Source organism: Vanacampus margaritifer, chromosome 2 (assembly GCF_051991255.1).
Source record: "Vanacampus margaritifer isolate UIUO_Vmar chromosome 2, RoL_Vmar_1.0, whole genome shotgun sequence".
Taxonomy (NCBI): Eukaryota; Metazoa; Chordata; class Actinopteri; order Syngnathiformes; family Syngnathidae; genus Vanacampus; species Vanacampus margaritifer.
The window spans coordinates 28,589,233-28,603,681 of NC_135433.1; the positions used below are offsets into that span (position 1 = coordinate 28,589,233).

The following is a 14,449-nucleotide window of genomic DNA, read 5'->3' on the forward strand; positions in this document are numbered from 1 at the left end:
TGCCAAAGAGCTCGATTTTAGTCTCATCTGACCACAGCACTTTCTCCCAAGCCTCCTCTGAATCATCCAGGTGCTCATTGGCAAACTTCAGACGGGCCTGTACATGTGCCTTCTTGAGCTGGGGGACCTTGCGGGCACTACAGGATTTCAATCCATTACGGCGTAGTGTGTTACCAATGGTCATCTTGGTGACTGTGGTCCCAGCTGCCTTGATATCATCAACAAGCTCCTGCCGTGTAGTTCTGGGTTGTTTCCTCACCTTTCTCATGATCCGGTTCACTCCACGAGGTGAGATCTTGCGTGGAGCACCAGACCGAGGGAGATTGATGGTCAATTGGTGTGTCTTCCATTTTCTAACTATCGCACCAACAGTTGACTCCTTTTCACCCAGCTGCTTGCTAATGGTCTTGTAGCCCATTCCAGCCTTGTGCAGGTCTACAATCTTGTCCCTGACGTCCTTAGACAGCTCTTTGGTCTTGCCCATTGTGGAGAGGTTGGAATCTGATGCATTGATTGATTCTGTGAACAGGTGTGTTTTTATACAGGTAACGGGAACTTAATTAGGAATACCAATTAAGTAAGAGGACTAATGTGTGTGCCTCCTGGTCACATGACCGGTCTGTGGGAGCCAGAATTCTTGCTGGTTGGTAGGGGGTGAAATACTTATTTTCCTCAATAAAAGACAAATAAATGTTTAAAATTAATATAATGTGATTTCCTGGGATTTTTTTTAATATTCTGTCTCTCACTGTTAAGATGAACCTACCATGAAAATTATAGACCGTTCCTTTCTTTGTAAAGGGTCAGAATCACCAGGGGGTGAAATACTTATTTTCCTCACTATATATATATATATATATATATATATATATATATGTATTATATTTATATATAATGTATATATCTTTGTATGCATCTACCATTATTGGAATCATATATAGTATTGTTGCAGAATTTCTCATTTGTAGCAAATGGGGAAAATAAACATTTGTCCTCAGTAATTATTGGCTGATGAACATGACACTTGTTATGCTGTTTTGTTAGCCAGGCGTGCCTGACCTGACACACCTGGATGAATCAGTTTGTCCAATCATGAAAGACAGGAAATGAAAGCGTGGTATTAAGTTCAGGAAGTAGTGGATTTGTGCAAAGAGCCCATTGGGGTGAGCTCAGGCCATTGAAGAGTCACCGTATGCAAGTGTATGAAGGTCAAACAATAGAAAGTGTCCACGTTCACTAATTATTTTGACATGTCACAGTCTCAGAAATATGATATTCAATGTTGTTTTTCTTTCCAGTTGAATGAGATCGTAGTAAAATTAAAAGCTCAATACAGCATTCAGCGCCTTTTTACACATTTTGATAAATGTCATCAGGTGTGTTGAACTCGGCAGCAGTTACCTGTGAAAGAGATGAGCATGAAAAAGTGTCATAAAAGGTCATGTGCATAACTTGCATACTTGACTCAATGAAGTGTACCTCTGGAGGCGCAGGGTTTCTTTTCGCCGTCTGCTTGCTTCTTTTCACGTCCCATCTGTGGGCCATCTCTTGCAGCACATCGCGGAATATTCTTGTTTTGTTTGTGTTTTTCTGTTAACAACCAAAGTGGAATTGTCACGGTGCAGTAAGCGGGCCTGTGTTGCTCTTATTTTGGTCCATCTATTTCTGGTTTTATTTTGAAAAAACTAACCACCACTTTCCCTCCAAGTCATTTGCCCTTCCTCCTGCCATGCTCAGTCCCGGTTCCAGTTCCTGATTGCTTCCACCTGTCTCCAATTACCCACCTAATAAATAGACTGCGATTGGCTGGCAACCAGTTCAGGATGTACCCCGCCTACTGCCCGAAGCCAGCTGGGATAGGCTCCAGTGACGTGAGATCTTGGCCATTGATTTTCACTGTTTGTTCTCAGGTTTTGCAATCATCGGCCGTGGCTGCTAACACCTGGAGGCTTTTTGCTGAAACTGATGGAATGCCCACCTCTGGTTTACGGATAATAACCCTAACCCCAAAATTTCTGATTAACAGTATCACTTCTTTTGGATTTTTAGTTGATTGTACAGTACATTTGAAATGTTCACGTTTCAAATTAATAGCATTTAGTGTTATAGTAACACTATTAGAAATGATTCATGCTAACTATGTAGCCGCTGTAATATTACTAATGCTATCAGTTATCCACGGCAATCACATGTCACGTTTCCTCACTCCTTCCCCTCCATAATGTCTCACGATCATCCCATTTTTTTTTTTGGAGTGACCGGCGCGAACGTAGTGCAAACATTGCCTTAGTGAAAAGAAGTGAGTAACTGCTGGTGGTAGCATAACGCAAACATTGCTTCCTGTTCTGTTTTTCCTTAGACCTTTACTCTGAATTGTTCACACATGAAGGCCCAAAATTACAAACTCATAAAAATAGAAACTAACTGACCTTGTTGTTTTTGTGTATTCGTCTACAGTTGCATATATTGAGGCCGTACTGAAATATACACACAGAAACATGAAGTTACAAAGTGCACTTGTTCTCTCAAAACATAAAAAGATACTTTCCATAATTTACCTTCTTTTGAATAATTAGCGTCACTGTTGCCGAGCTGTAGAGGGCCAAGACGACGAATGTTAACCACAAGAGAACATGACCCACCATGAGTTGTGTCTTTTCTGCAACCATAAGGAAACGTTTTAATTTTTCTATCACTTCTGCATAAGGGGGAAAAACAACCTTTGGCAAGATGCTGTTCGATGCTGGATGGATCAGTGTTTCAACATCTTAGGAATGTATCCAAAAGCGATTTGAATTGGACAGTTAGTTTTGGTTTTAAAAATGTGAGTGTATTGATTCAAATGGATCCACTTTAAAATGTACCGTCCTTGAATCGGATTGAACCCCATGTAATGTAAAATGTAATTATTACCGCCTTCATAGCAGCAGCAGTTATTGTGCTATGTCACTTTTGAAAATGTCATAAACTTCAGAACTGCAGAGCTTCAATATTGGCCTGTAATTATCGAGAACTGAGGAATAACCTCTTTTTGATAAAGGAACTCGCATCCATTGCAGCCTGGTCATACTGGAGGGGGGATTCCCACATCTGTGGCCCCTTCTGACCGCTTCTTATTTTTCCTCAGATGTTTTTTTTTTTTTAAGTCTTTCCTTGCCCTCCTGTGGGGTTAAGATAAGGGGATGTTTTTAATATTTGTCAATTGTGGGTGTGTGAAGGCCTTGAGACTTTTTGTCATTAAGGGCTATTCAAATGAACTTGACTTGAAAGGACAAACGTATGAAGTTCCACACATGTCAGGTGTTCTGTAGTGAAATCAACTGATAATTTAAGAAAATGGGGATCTATCTTCTCAGACTCCACAGATTTGCTAGTTTCTAATTGCTTCATGGCTCTCTCTGTAGACGACTTAAAATCAGCAGCTTGATGAGACTGAGCGTTCTTTAAAGCAATTTAGAATTTCAGCTGTAATCTGAAAAGCATTTCTTTGTTTGTTTTCATAAACTGATTTTATTGCTCTCCAGACTTTCTTTGGGCTATTTAGATCATTGGCAGTATTCGACAAGTAGTATTCAGATTTTAGCCTTTTTAATAAGGGAGTACAATGATTCTTAAGACATCTAAATCTCAACCAATCAGCTTTAGCCCAGGCAACATCTCTATTTTTCTTTTAAAAGTCGAGGCAGCTTACAGGAAAACATCTAGATGGTTGTGTTTTATTGTATTTTAATCCATTTCACATTTTTTTCCTTTTCAATATGTTATTATTAACACATCCGTCTCACAGTTCAGAGGCCCAGAGTTCAAATCTGGGCTCCAGCCGTCCTGCGTTGAGTTTGTATGTCCTCCCTATGCCTGCTTGGGTTTTTCCTGGTACCCCGGTTTCCTCCCACATTCCCAAAACATGCACAAGTAGTCAGGTTATGTACAAAATGTTTAAATGATATCGGTTACTGTGAGTACTCAGGAGTTCATGTTTGTTAGTTCTTTACCTTTTACAACAAGAGTTGTTCCCAGCCCAACATGCTGAGCCCCGGGTGTCGGGTTTCCGAAAGACGTGGCGGCGCAGTAGTAAATCCCACTGTCATTGCTGTTCAGGGACATAATTTGTAAAGTGGCCCCAAGTAGTCTGTACTTGTGATGGTTGTGGTCCAGGTTAAGAGAACCGTGCGATCGGCGCTCGAACACGAACCACTTGTAAAATAACCTTTCGGCCGTGCAATCGCGATGGACGCTGCACCGGATCACGGCATCTTGTCCCGGTCCACGCCAAATGACGCGACTTGGTTGTGACAGGCAGCTCTGAGGTCGGGCCATTCCTGATGGAATACATTGACACAAAGCTTCTTAAATAAAACAGACGTGTGTGTGCAAAGGTCTAGCAAGCGTGTACCTTTTGATGGCAGCCAGGTGAGAGAAAGGAGAGAAAACCAAAACAATGGCACCATGTCCGCGGTTTAACAGTGCATTAATGATCTCATGATAGCGTGCACGTGATGATGGAAATGGGTAAATTCCACTTACTCAACACTGCTGGGTTCCTTCCTCTTTCCTCCAGCATGCCTTTGCAACATTATAACCGACATGATGTTGGAACTCAACAGCCAACATTTCACGTGCAAACTCATTCACCTGCTCTCGAAAGCATAAAGAAGAGATTCTCCAATTAAAACAGTCAAATATATTTTATTTCTTAATATGTAATGTGAAAAATATATATAGAACAATATGTATCACAAATGATCATTCCCCATTGAAATAAATGTAAATGCCATTCATCTGTTGCAACCTGTCCCCCCAAAAAACACAAAGAAAGATGTTGTGTGTAATTTATTGTTCTTTATAAAAAATAAAAAAGAATGCAAAGAATGAAACAGTTTGTGCGTCAGAATTTATTGTGACCGTTTGGACCCTCCCACCTGGGAGCAATATAATACAGACACACACAAAGAAGAGTTTCACAAGATCAGAAAGTTGTGGCCTAATTGATTGTTTTCCCCCAGAGGATCAAGAAAAATGCCTTTGAGTAGTGGTGGCAGTTTGACACTGAAGTTTCAATATGTGCTTCAAATCATTTGACATTTGACGTGTGAAGCAGCAAGCAAGTTCAACTGCATCGTTACGAACGTACAACTTGACTGGCTCACGGTGCAGTTGGTCGATAATATGAGTGGTTAGCGTGTGGGTTCTGAAGGTGCTGATACGCCACTGCTCTATGGCATAGCGGTTCTACCCGCTGTCTCAGTCTCTGGCTAGCTCGGTCGGTCCAGCATTTCTCTTGTAGCCTTAGTTTCGATACCCAAAAATAACTTTTTTTTGTTCTCCTGTTAATACTTATTAATATAGGGTTAGGATACCATAATCCATCCATTCATTCTATGAAACCATTCGAATACAATGTCTCCCACTTAATGCCCATAGTAACACAGGCACACCCAAAAAATGACATATTTCACCAGAACTTAAAACAAAACACACATTCATCACTTTATTTCTTAAATGCATCTTGTTGTATTATTTAGCTCGTTTTAAACATAATGCAGTCTTGCTTTTCGCAAGGAGATGTCCCTGCAACTAAAGCTTCTTTAGAGCCTTTGATAGAGTTTGTTTGGCCAACTCGGTTTCAGAGCTACTACGCTGTGATTGGTCAACTGCTGGTCACATGACATACGAACGCCATGTTGTTACCCAGCCGCTGCGATTTCGTAATGGAACTTCCAGAGCCGTGAGTGTTTCTATTGTTCTTATCACTTACATATTGCAATTATGCCGTGTTGCTCAGCATGGCGTTGTTCACAACGGCCAGTCAGTGGCGTTAAGATGCATCGGTTTCCTAGAGACCCACAAAGGAGGAAATTGTGGGAAGTTAAAGTAAAACGAGAGGGCTGGAAAGCCAATAACACATCGTTCTTATGTGAAGTAGGTGGGACTGCACAATGCAGCCTTCGACCTTTTATCAAGAGTTATAATTAAAAATATAATTGATTTTAATTATAAGCCTGTAGAAAGTGAATTGACTTAAAATTAATATTGATTTTAACTCTTGATAAAACAGGGCCCATAATATGGAAATGAGTTATTGTGGATTTTGTGTCGTAAATAAAAGTTCTAAATATTGTACATGCACAATTGAAAGCCATTGATAAAAAAATAAAAATAAAATATGACATTTGGTTGTCAGTTACACTGAAATCACGTTTAAATTCAAATTTAGGACCATATAGTCATTATGACAAACAAATCACAGAAGAACCTGATATAATTCATTCATTGGTACCATGAAAAATGGGCTTTATTATCAAGTATCTTGCTTGTTATGTCAGGAGCCAAAGAAAAGAGCTAAAGCAAATACATGTAATCAGATCTCTTAATTGAGTATATTATGTGTTATGTATGAACACACTGATACATTTCCAGCATTCTTAACGTTGAAAATCAAAATCCATGTACAGTAAAAAAACTATACCATATTATACTAGCACACCCTAAAAACAGATTAGTTAATCAAGCCAAGAAGAGCTTAACCTACTAGATTGGTAGTTTTCTTTTAACCAATCAATTTTGTGTAATAATTTATTATATATGCAGTGTACAGTATTCATTATAATATTGGCTTGTCAAATACCTCAAAGGCTAAAAAATTGAACAAGGGCAAAATATAAAATAAACTGTACACCTGTAGTTTGTGAAAGAAAGTTATCTAGTGTTTTGCGTGCAAAACGATAGGCATGCTCATGGGCTACAAGCTTGAGCACAGCCCCCTCCTGTGGCCGAGGTTAACAACATGGCGTCCGTGTTTCCAGTTGGCCAGATTAAGCTTCATGAACTGAATACATTTTCAAAACAATTCATCCAAGTGGTTAAGTGCTTCACAAAAGCTTCATTTGCCAATCACTAGGCTGTGAGCGTATTGGATGTTTTGTTTTCAGATATCACTTGCTTCAAAGGTGATAACACCATGACACGATGCTATTTGTTATCCCGTCAATGGCATTTTGCATCAATTGTTAGCATTGAGCTAAGTGCACAGGCAAAGAAGCTATGTGCTTGTTTTACATACCCAATGTGTAATTCTCATTGTTTTATGTTTAGTTTGTCATTCAACTTAAATTCGGTTTAGCTTTAAACAGCTGGAAGCCTCTTTTTAGAAGAATTCTTCACTACAGGCCAAACTGCTGTTCGTTTAGAAGAGAGTTGTGTTGAGTTCACAGCCAAACGACAGATTGTATCTTGAATAACTCATGTCAGTCATTTGCATCTCAAGGCACCACTGTATATATTTGACTACATATTGACTTAAATTGACTAAATGTAATAAATAATCTGTGCAGAATATTTCACTGTACAGTAGCCTAGTATTAATGGATATATTTTATTATTAATCGAAAAGAGGTCGGTTCCCCCATTGGTTTGAATGGCGGGGCTACCACGGGTCGGCTCCCCCATTGGTTTAAAAGACGGGGCTACCAGGGCTCGGTTCCTTCATTGGTTCCTATATATGAGTCTGTTTATATCTGTCTGTTTATGTGAGTAAAATGTAGTTTACTTTCTTGATGAGTGTGGTCCATGGTTCCACCCTAGTGACATGCACGCAGCCCTTTTTTGGGAGTGGCTTGTTTCGTTGTCAATCAAACTTCATGCCCAATCGCAATCCGTCCATGTGTTGTGTTCACTCCCCCTTCCACGTCGACCTGCACACTCGCCATATTTTCAAGCCGGAGAGGACCGCACGGCTCCGTTTGCTTGATAAGTGAAACCGGACAATTAGATCTCACCAGAGGTCATTAAAAGGAGATCGTAGACTTTTTAGAGTTGGAAGTATATCGAAGTTGGCGTTTCAGTCGTGTACTTTGCCACCATGAACGTGTTCCGCCTGACGGGAGACCTTTCTCACTTGGCAGCCATCATCATCCTGCTACTGAAGATATGGAAAAGCAGGTCGTGCGCAGGTGAGTTCAGACCACAATAGCGCCGTCTTTTATGTCATAAAATTCTGTATATTGTTTGGTTATAGTAAAAAATGACCGCCTACTTTATTCACTAGCTGAGTTAGCTGCTAACTAAGCTAGCGACCCCCCATTCATTCATGGCAGAAAATCACAAGCATGCACGACGATAACAAATTAACAATAATATCACCATAAAAATTCGAAATTCACTTTAGTCGCTGTTTTAGGGATGTTAATGTATATATACTTTAGGTGTATTGGTTAATAACGAGCGTTGGAATCGCTAGAGTTAGCAAACTTGCTAACCCATGATTACCGTGTGGATATATTTTTAAGTCAAATGTATGCATAACTGCATAAGTTATAGATCTGCATTTGCGAATATTTAATGTGGTGAAGCTGCTGTAACCCCAATCGCATTCATTCTCTACACACGCTTGTCGTTTGACGTTCGATGTTCCATTTTTTCTGTCTGGCGTCTGACGTGGCGTTCTAGAAAGCGCTACGGAAGTAGGTAACATGCTAACACGTCACCTCGCATTTTACGTTGTTGTCAATAAACCAACGACGGTCATTGTAAACATTCAAAGTAGCTAACAACAAACTGCATGATAACATGTTTAAAAAAAAAAAAGAACTGATTTCTGACCTAAGAATTTAGATGGTGTGTAGGTTATAGCTAATAAGAACTAATGCCTTTTTTTAATTTACCATTTGAGTGGCAACTTTAAAAAGGAAATAGGCGAAAGTGGTTTATTTTAAAGACTCATAACACAATATATACTAAACCCAATTTATTTATTACCTTTGCCTTTTTCAAGGCATGTGTCTTGTCAGCATCTCTCTTCAGGTCACCCTGAACATCAACAGCTGGCTATAGGCCTGGGTTCTTGCAGGTCCTTTTAACATGGGTGTTGCCTTTCTATGGACCCAGGATAGAACAGACATGCAACACCACAAATACGATTAGGCATGAAACCACATCCCAGCTCCATTTTCGACCCTTCTTCAAACATTGGGTGTATGTATTTAAGAGCCAAACTCATGCTCCATGGAAGGATGCGCCGGGGTTTCTGAATTATGGTCATTATGATTTATATTAATTATTCATTAATCAATGAGCTGGCGCTGTTCGACAAGTGTTTGAAGAATGTTTGAAAATTCCAATCCTACAGTTAACTTGTGTTTATGCAAGTACAGTATTAGTTTTGGTAGTCAACATTTCCCTGCATGTTTTCAAAGGTATCTCCGGAAAGAGTCAAATCCTCTTTGCGATTGTGTTCACCACACGCTACTTGGACTTGCTCACCTCCTTCATCTCACTCTACAACACGAGCATGAAGGTAAGCACACAAATAGACCTTGTCATAATTTTTGCAAACAATAGGTGTCAAGGTTTTTCCGGGTGGCAGAAAGTGTTTAACTCCTTCTGACGTGAACTGGAAACAATGACAAAAACTTGTGTTTTGCCTCTTGAATGTCAGCGTGACGTCATGGTGAACCGGTCTCCAGAAATCTCACCGAATAGTGCACTGATGCTAACGCTACGTTTCTACCTCTCTAGGTGATCTATATCGGCTGTGCGTACGCCACCGTCTACCTGATCTATGCCAAGTTCCGGGCCACATACGACGGCAACCATGACAGCTTCAGGGTGGAGTTCCTGGTGGTCCCCGTTGGGGGTCTGGCTGTGCTCATCAACCACGACTTTTCCCCCCTTGAGGTGCGTTTCGTTGGAAGTAGAATACCTTTTTTTAAACAAGCCACCTGCCGAATAAAGTGTGTGTGTGTGTGTGTGTGTGTGTGTGTGTGTGTGTGTGACTGTGTGTGTGACTGTGTGTGTGACTGTGTGTGTGACTGTGTGTGTGTGTGTGTGTGTGTGTGTGACTGTGTGTGTGTGTGTGGGAGGTTTGGGGGGTGGGGGACTCAATTTTTGTTAATTTTATTTCATATTCCAGCCGGCCTGGATACTGTAGATGATGATGGTATGCTTTGGCTCTTGATCTGTTCCATAGATGATAGATAGATTTCAAAATATGGTACATAGATTATGCAGTACATTGGATGGATGGGTGATGTGGTATTCTTTGGATTATGACTTGTATGTAGATTATGTCATGTCCAAACAAGCATACTGGACAGAGCCCTGCAAGAAAGTGACACCCCCCACCCCACACGAAAATTTCTGAGCTGCTTATTTATAGATTGTAGACTGTAGATTCCACAAGATGACGGTAAAGCACTGCATTGGCCTGACTAGAGGAAGCTCATCACCTCACATCAACATAGTTTTCGCTGCCTGCCTTTTCAGATCCTGTGGACATTCTCCATCTACCTGGAGTCGGTGGCCATCCTGCCCCAGCTCTTCATGATCAGCAAGACGGGCGAGGCGGAGACCATCACCACCCACTACTTGTTCTGCCTGGGCCTGTACCGAGCGCTCTACCTCTTCAACTGGATCTGGCGCTTCTACTTCGAAGGCTTCTTCGACATGATTGCCATCGTCGCCGGCGTGGTCCAGACGGTCCTCTACTGTGACTTCTTCTACCTTTACGTCACCAAAGGTTGGTTTCCCCGCCCTGAGCGCCCTCAATGTTAAGTGCAGCAGTGACGGGGTATTAGATCAAAGGTTTGATTGTGGAAATTTAAGTCTAAAGCGATAACGTCATCAAAATGTGCCGCGTGGTTGCCTTATGTTGCCTGCATTGCAATTGTAATTCTGCCGTCTCTAAGCGTCTTTTGAGTTGTTTAATGAACCCCCAAACTGACACAACATGAAGAATTTAATTTTAATGTATTTATTTGGAAGGGACAATGCACATTAATCAACATTTTACAATGTAAATGCGCCCAAATTAGCCAAGTCAAGCTAATTTTCTTTGGCACTCCCTTGGGCGGATGTAAAAGACAGCCTAAAATGAGTCATTAAAATCACAAATCAATTTACAATAATATTACACGAGTACATCTCCTGTACAGTTGATAGTGCTAACTAATCTCTCTCATTCAATGAGAGCAGTTTTAGCGAGACTTGGCAGAAGCTAGACTGTATAAAAGTTGTTCTAAACTTTGGGAGCTCACAGTCACCACTTATTAAAGCTTTGGTGGTCAGTTTTGGAGAAGCTCTTTGGGTCTGGTGGCCCTCATTTTCCACTTGATAGTTACTGTATTACAAGAAGAAAATGAGGGCCACCACACCCAAAAACAAAGAGCTGACAGCAAGCACCAATAAAGCCTGGGCTTCCAGGACCCCCAGGCAATGCCACAGCGCATCGAGGCAGTGGTTAAGGCAAAGGGAATCTAAGCAACTATTGAAGATTGACATATCGTTTTGAAAATACAATCCATCCATCTTTTTTCCCCATGAAAAACACTGGGAAGTATGCATGGTGATTTCTTCACATTATTCTCATTTTTTAATATCCTGTTTTCATGGGTTTTAACAGCTGGAAGCCAAAATAAACAAATAAATACTTAAAATCACTTTCCCGTAAATTGTGGGCCTTGAATCTATGATCTATGAAAGTTTGACTTTTTGAATGGAATTATGAAAATTATTCAACTTTTTGAATATTTTGAAATTTTTTGACAAGCGTATGTTTAAATACAAAATGCTAAGTGATCGGTCGATCCCATTCAAATGCTATCAGGGAAATTAGCATCGACTTCGAGAATGATCTCCTGCAAATAACGAATATTTACACACAAATGTTGTGGACACGCAGGTAAAATAACTCTACTCACTGGCGCATTCAATCCCAATCTGAAAAACGATTTGTGTACTTACTGGAGCCATGCTCGGCACTTCCCTAAGAGGCCAACACGCTCAGGAACAGTTGTTATTTATTTTAAGATGACATTTTAGTATAAAGTATTTTTATTTTACTCTCTTACAAATTTAATTTCTCCTTGTCCTTTTAAGTTATATTTATAGTTTAATTTAAAGAATTCAAAGAATTTTCCTATCCGCAAAATTCACGGGTACCAATATCCAAATATACTAACGCATTTCACAAAGTACAATCCCTAAGGTCCCAGGTTAGCCCACTAAATCCCAAGACTTGTGAACATAAGAGCAAATAAATATGATTAAGTGATTAGGTTAATGTAATGCTTAAAACTGAAAATGGGGTAGGGGGCAAAACTCTTGGAATATGAACCATGAAAGCCGAACTTTGAAGTAGTTTGCGTAAAAAAAATAACTTTCCCAACACTGTAGGTTGCAAATAAGTTTGCAAAGAGTTTACATTTACTTAACTCCATAAAAGTTTTATACTGTTGCGCATTTAATTTGCAAAAATTAAAAACAATAAATCCTATTGTTTGGACAAAGTAGTAAATAAAAGTTGCATTTTTTCAAAGTTAATACAGGAATAAAGACAACACATTCATATTGTTACAGTAAAGTTGTAATATAACAAAAACTAAGTTGAAATATTAAGCGAATAAAGTTATGTTGCGGAAATGAAGTTGTAATGTTGCAAAATACAAATTAGTAGGGATGCACTGATACTGAAGTATTGTAATTGGTACAGTACTTACATATTTATTCAAAAAGAAAGCTCTGATACTAGACATCGATGCCAAACTTGACCCAAAAAAAAATTGTAATTTGGGTCACTCACAAGTCAAGGTACTGAATATTTTCCTCACATTACATGTTAATCATCTTAACTTTTTCAAAATGCTTATTTGAGTTATTTCCTAGCAAGGTAACATAGCCACTAACGCCAAAGTACTTTGTGCCTTGCTTTCAGTGTTGAAAGGCAAGAAATTGAGCCTGCCGGCGTAGGCCGACGTGGAGTCCCAGACAGCGGAATCAGGCCGCCGGAATGTCGTCACCTTCCAGCGAACCAGAGAGCTGACCGCATCTAATGGGGGGGAAAAAAAACAAACAAACACTTGAGAGTCTTGTTGATGGATGATCGCCGACGGATGGTCCACGGCGGCACACGGCAACCAACGCCGCAGCTGAACAAAAGTCATTCCAAGTCCACCATCAGATTTCTATGTTCAGCATTCTTGCCTTAAACTTCTTTTTCATTGCTGTCTTCTTGGTAAGAGAAAAGGCTTTTTTTTCCCACACACCTGAGCTTCATACACTTATTATTTTTGCCTTTTTTTTTTAACAAAGTCACAATTAGGGCGACTCTTGATAAGTTAATGCACAAATGTACAGTCTTATTAAAAACAAAATGTGTATCTGAGTGCCTCATGACAGCCATGTCCTACTTTTCACAGTATTTTTTATTTTTTTTAATTCTCGTTTTGTATGCATATTATTTCATATGTATCCTCTCTGAGAACAATTTTAAAGACAAAAAACACATTTCCAATTCATTAAAAATTTAAAATATTTTTATGACGACAGTTAACAATTGCCTAAATATCGGCTATCGTTCTCTTTTCATTTAAAGTGTCAAATTGTGTCATCACTTTGATCACTTGAGTATAATTAATCTCAATGTAGAAATAAGTAGGGTGCTCCTAAAGGGTTGTTATGGTTTTACTTAATTTTTCTAAGGTTTTTTTGTGTTTGTTTTTTTGCATGATATCACCTCCATTAAAGATTTTATGAGAATCGCCATTGAGTGTTTCAGTGGAGTCATTGCTGTCACAAGAATACAAATGTGCATTCAGCACTTGAAAATAAAATGTAAATGAACAATTTTATTAAAATGAACTTTGCTCCATCCCAAAAAATTTAGCTTGTAACGTTACAGCTTTGTAACTCATTTGTTTTCATTTCAGTCCTTGGAAAAAAATGTATCCTTGTGAAAAACATCAAAACTGGCTGAGCCTTTTAAAAACCCAATTTCGATAAATGTAAATAGCAGGCTCTGATTATGAGGGCTTAAATTGGAATATCTGCTAAAACTAAAAACCCAAAATTAGAAGGGTGAGTGAAAAGAATTTACCGGGCTAGGAAGGAAAAGTATACAGTTACAAAAGGGGTGGGAATAGAAAAGAAGACATCGTTTAGATTAGGAAAGAAAAAAAAACAGGTGAAAAGACAAATCTTTTTGGTCGGATTTAGGGAATCTAGTATGAAGTGACTGAAATTAAAATAAAACGTTTAGGGTAACAAAAAAAGACAATTAGGAGAATGAAATATAAAAATTTCCCACTAGAAAGCGGCAGAGACCTTTTCCTTTTGAAGAGTGACGTTTGCAGAGGTATCTGCTCTCCCTCCGCGAAACACCAGGAGTCCCTACTGAGCGAGCAAGGTGTTTTTTACTATATTTTTTCAATGATTACTTTTTTTGGGGGGGGGGGGGGCTCCAACGTTCCCCACAGTTTTAGCTGCGCTACTTCTAAAAATCTTAATTTTGTAAAACACCTCACCATCCCACTTCCACAGACCACAATTTACCTCCTTTCCACCCTCTGGCGGTGGTTGGCCTTGCTTGGTCCACCAACGGGCATTGGCTGCCAATCCAAAATCTAAATTCTCAATTTTTTTGTGTAAGCCAAAATGTTGCTAAATGAAGTCCATCCGA

General features: G+C 39.5%; 2 protein-coding genes across 3 annotated transcripts; one reads left to right on the top strand and one right to left on the bottom strand.

Moving 5' to 3' along the window:
* Window positions 1-860: 860 nt before the first annotated feature.
* Window positions 861-4,510, bottom strand: LOC144042704 (immunoglobulin superfamily member 6-like). Of its 2 annotated transcripts, XM_077555596.1 has the most exons (7): window positions 4,394-4,510; window positions 4,208-4,319; window positions 3,993-4,090; window positions 2,559-2,659; window positions 2,430-2,477; window positions 1,480-1,590; window positions 861-1,401 (listed from the first exon to the last, which is right to left on the bottom strand). In XM_077555596.1, exons 1-7 carry the CDS (start codon window positions 4,446-4,448, stop codon window positions 1,351-1,353), a joined length of 576 nt encoding a protein of 191 aa, XP_077411722.1. In that variant the 5' UTR covers window positions 4,449-4,510; the 3' UTR covers window positions 861-1,350. The 2 variants fall into 2 exon arrangements, with proteins under 2 accessions (XP_077411722.1, XP_077411721.1); XM_077555595.1 differs by having other exon boundaries at window positions 872-1,401; window positions 3,993-4,319.
* A 3,164-nt stretch (window positions 4,511-7,674) lies between these two features.
* LOC144044555 (ER lumen protein-retaining receptor 2) lies at window positions 7,675-13,536 on the top strand. The gene is made up of 5 exons (XM_077559043.1): window positions 7,675-7,949; window positions 9,192-9,292; window positions 9,514-9,672; window positions 10,261-10,513; window positions 12,707-13,536. The coding sequence occupies exons 1-5, from the start codon at window positions 7,859-7,861 to the stop codon at window positions 12,739-12,741; spliced, it is 639 nt and encodes a 212-aa protein (XP_077415169.1). The 5' UTR covers window positions 7,675-7,858; the 3' UTR covers window positions 12,742-13,536.
* The last annotated feature ends 913 nt before the right edge of the window (window positions 13,537-14,449 follow it).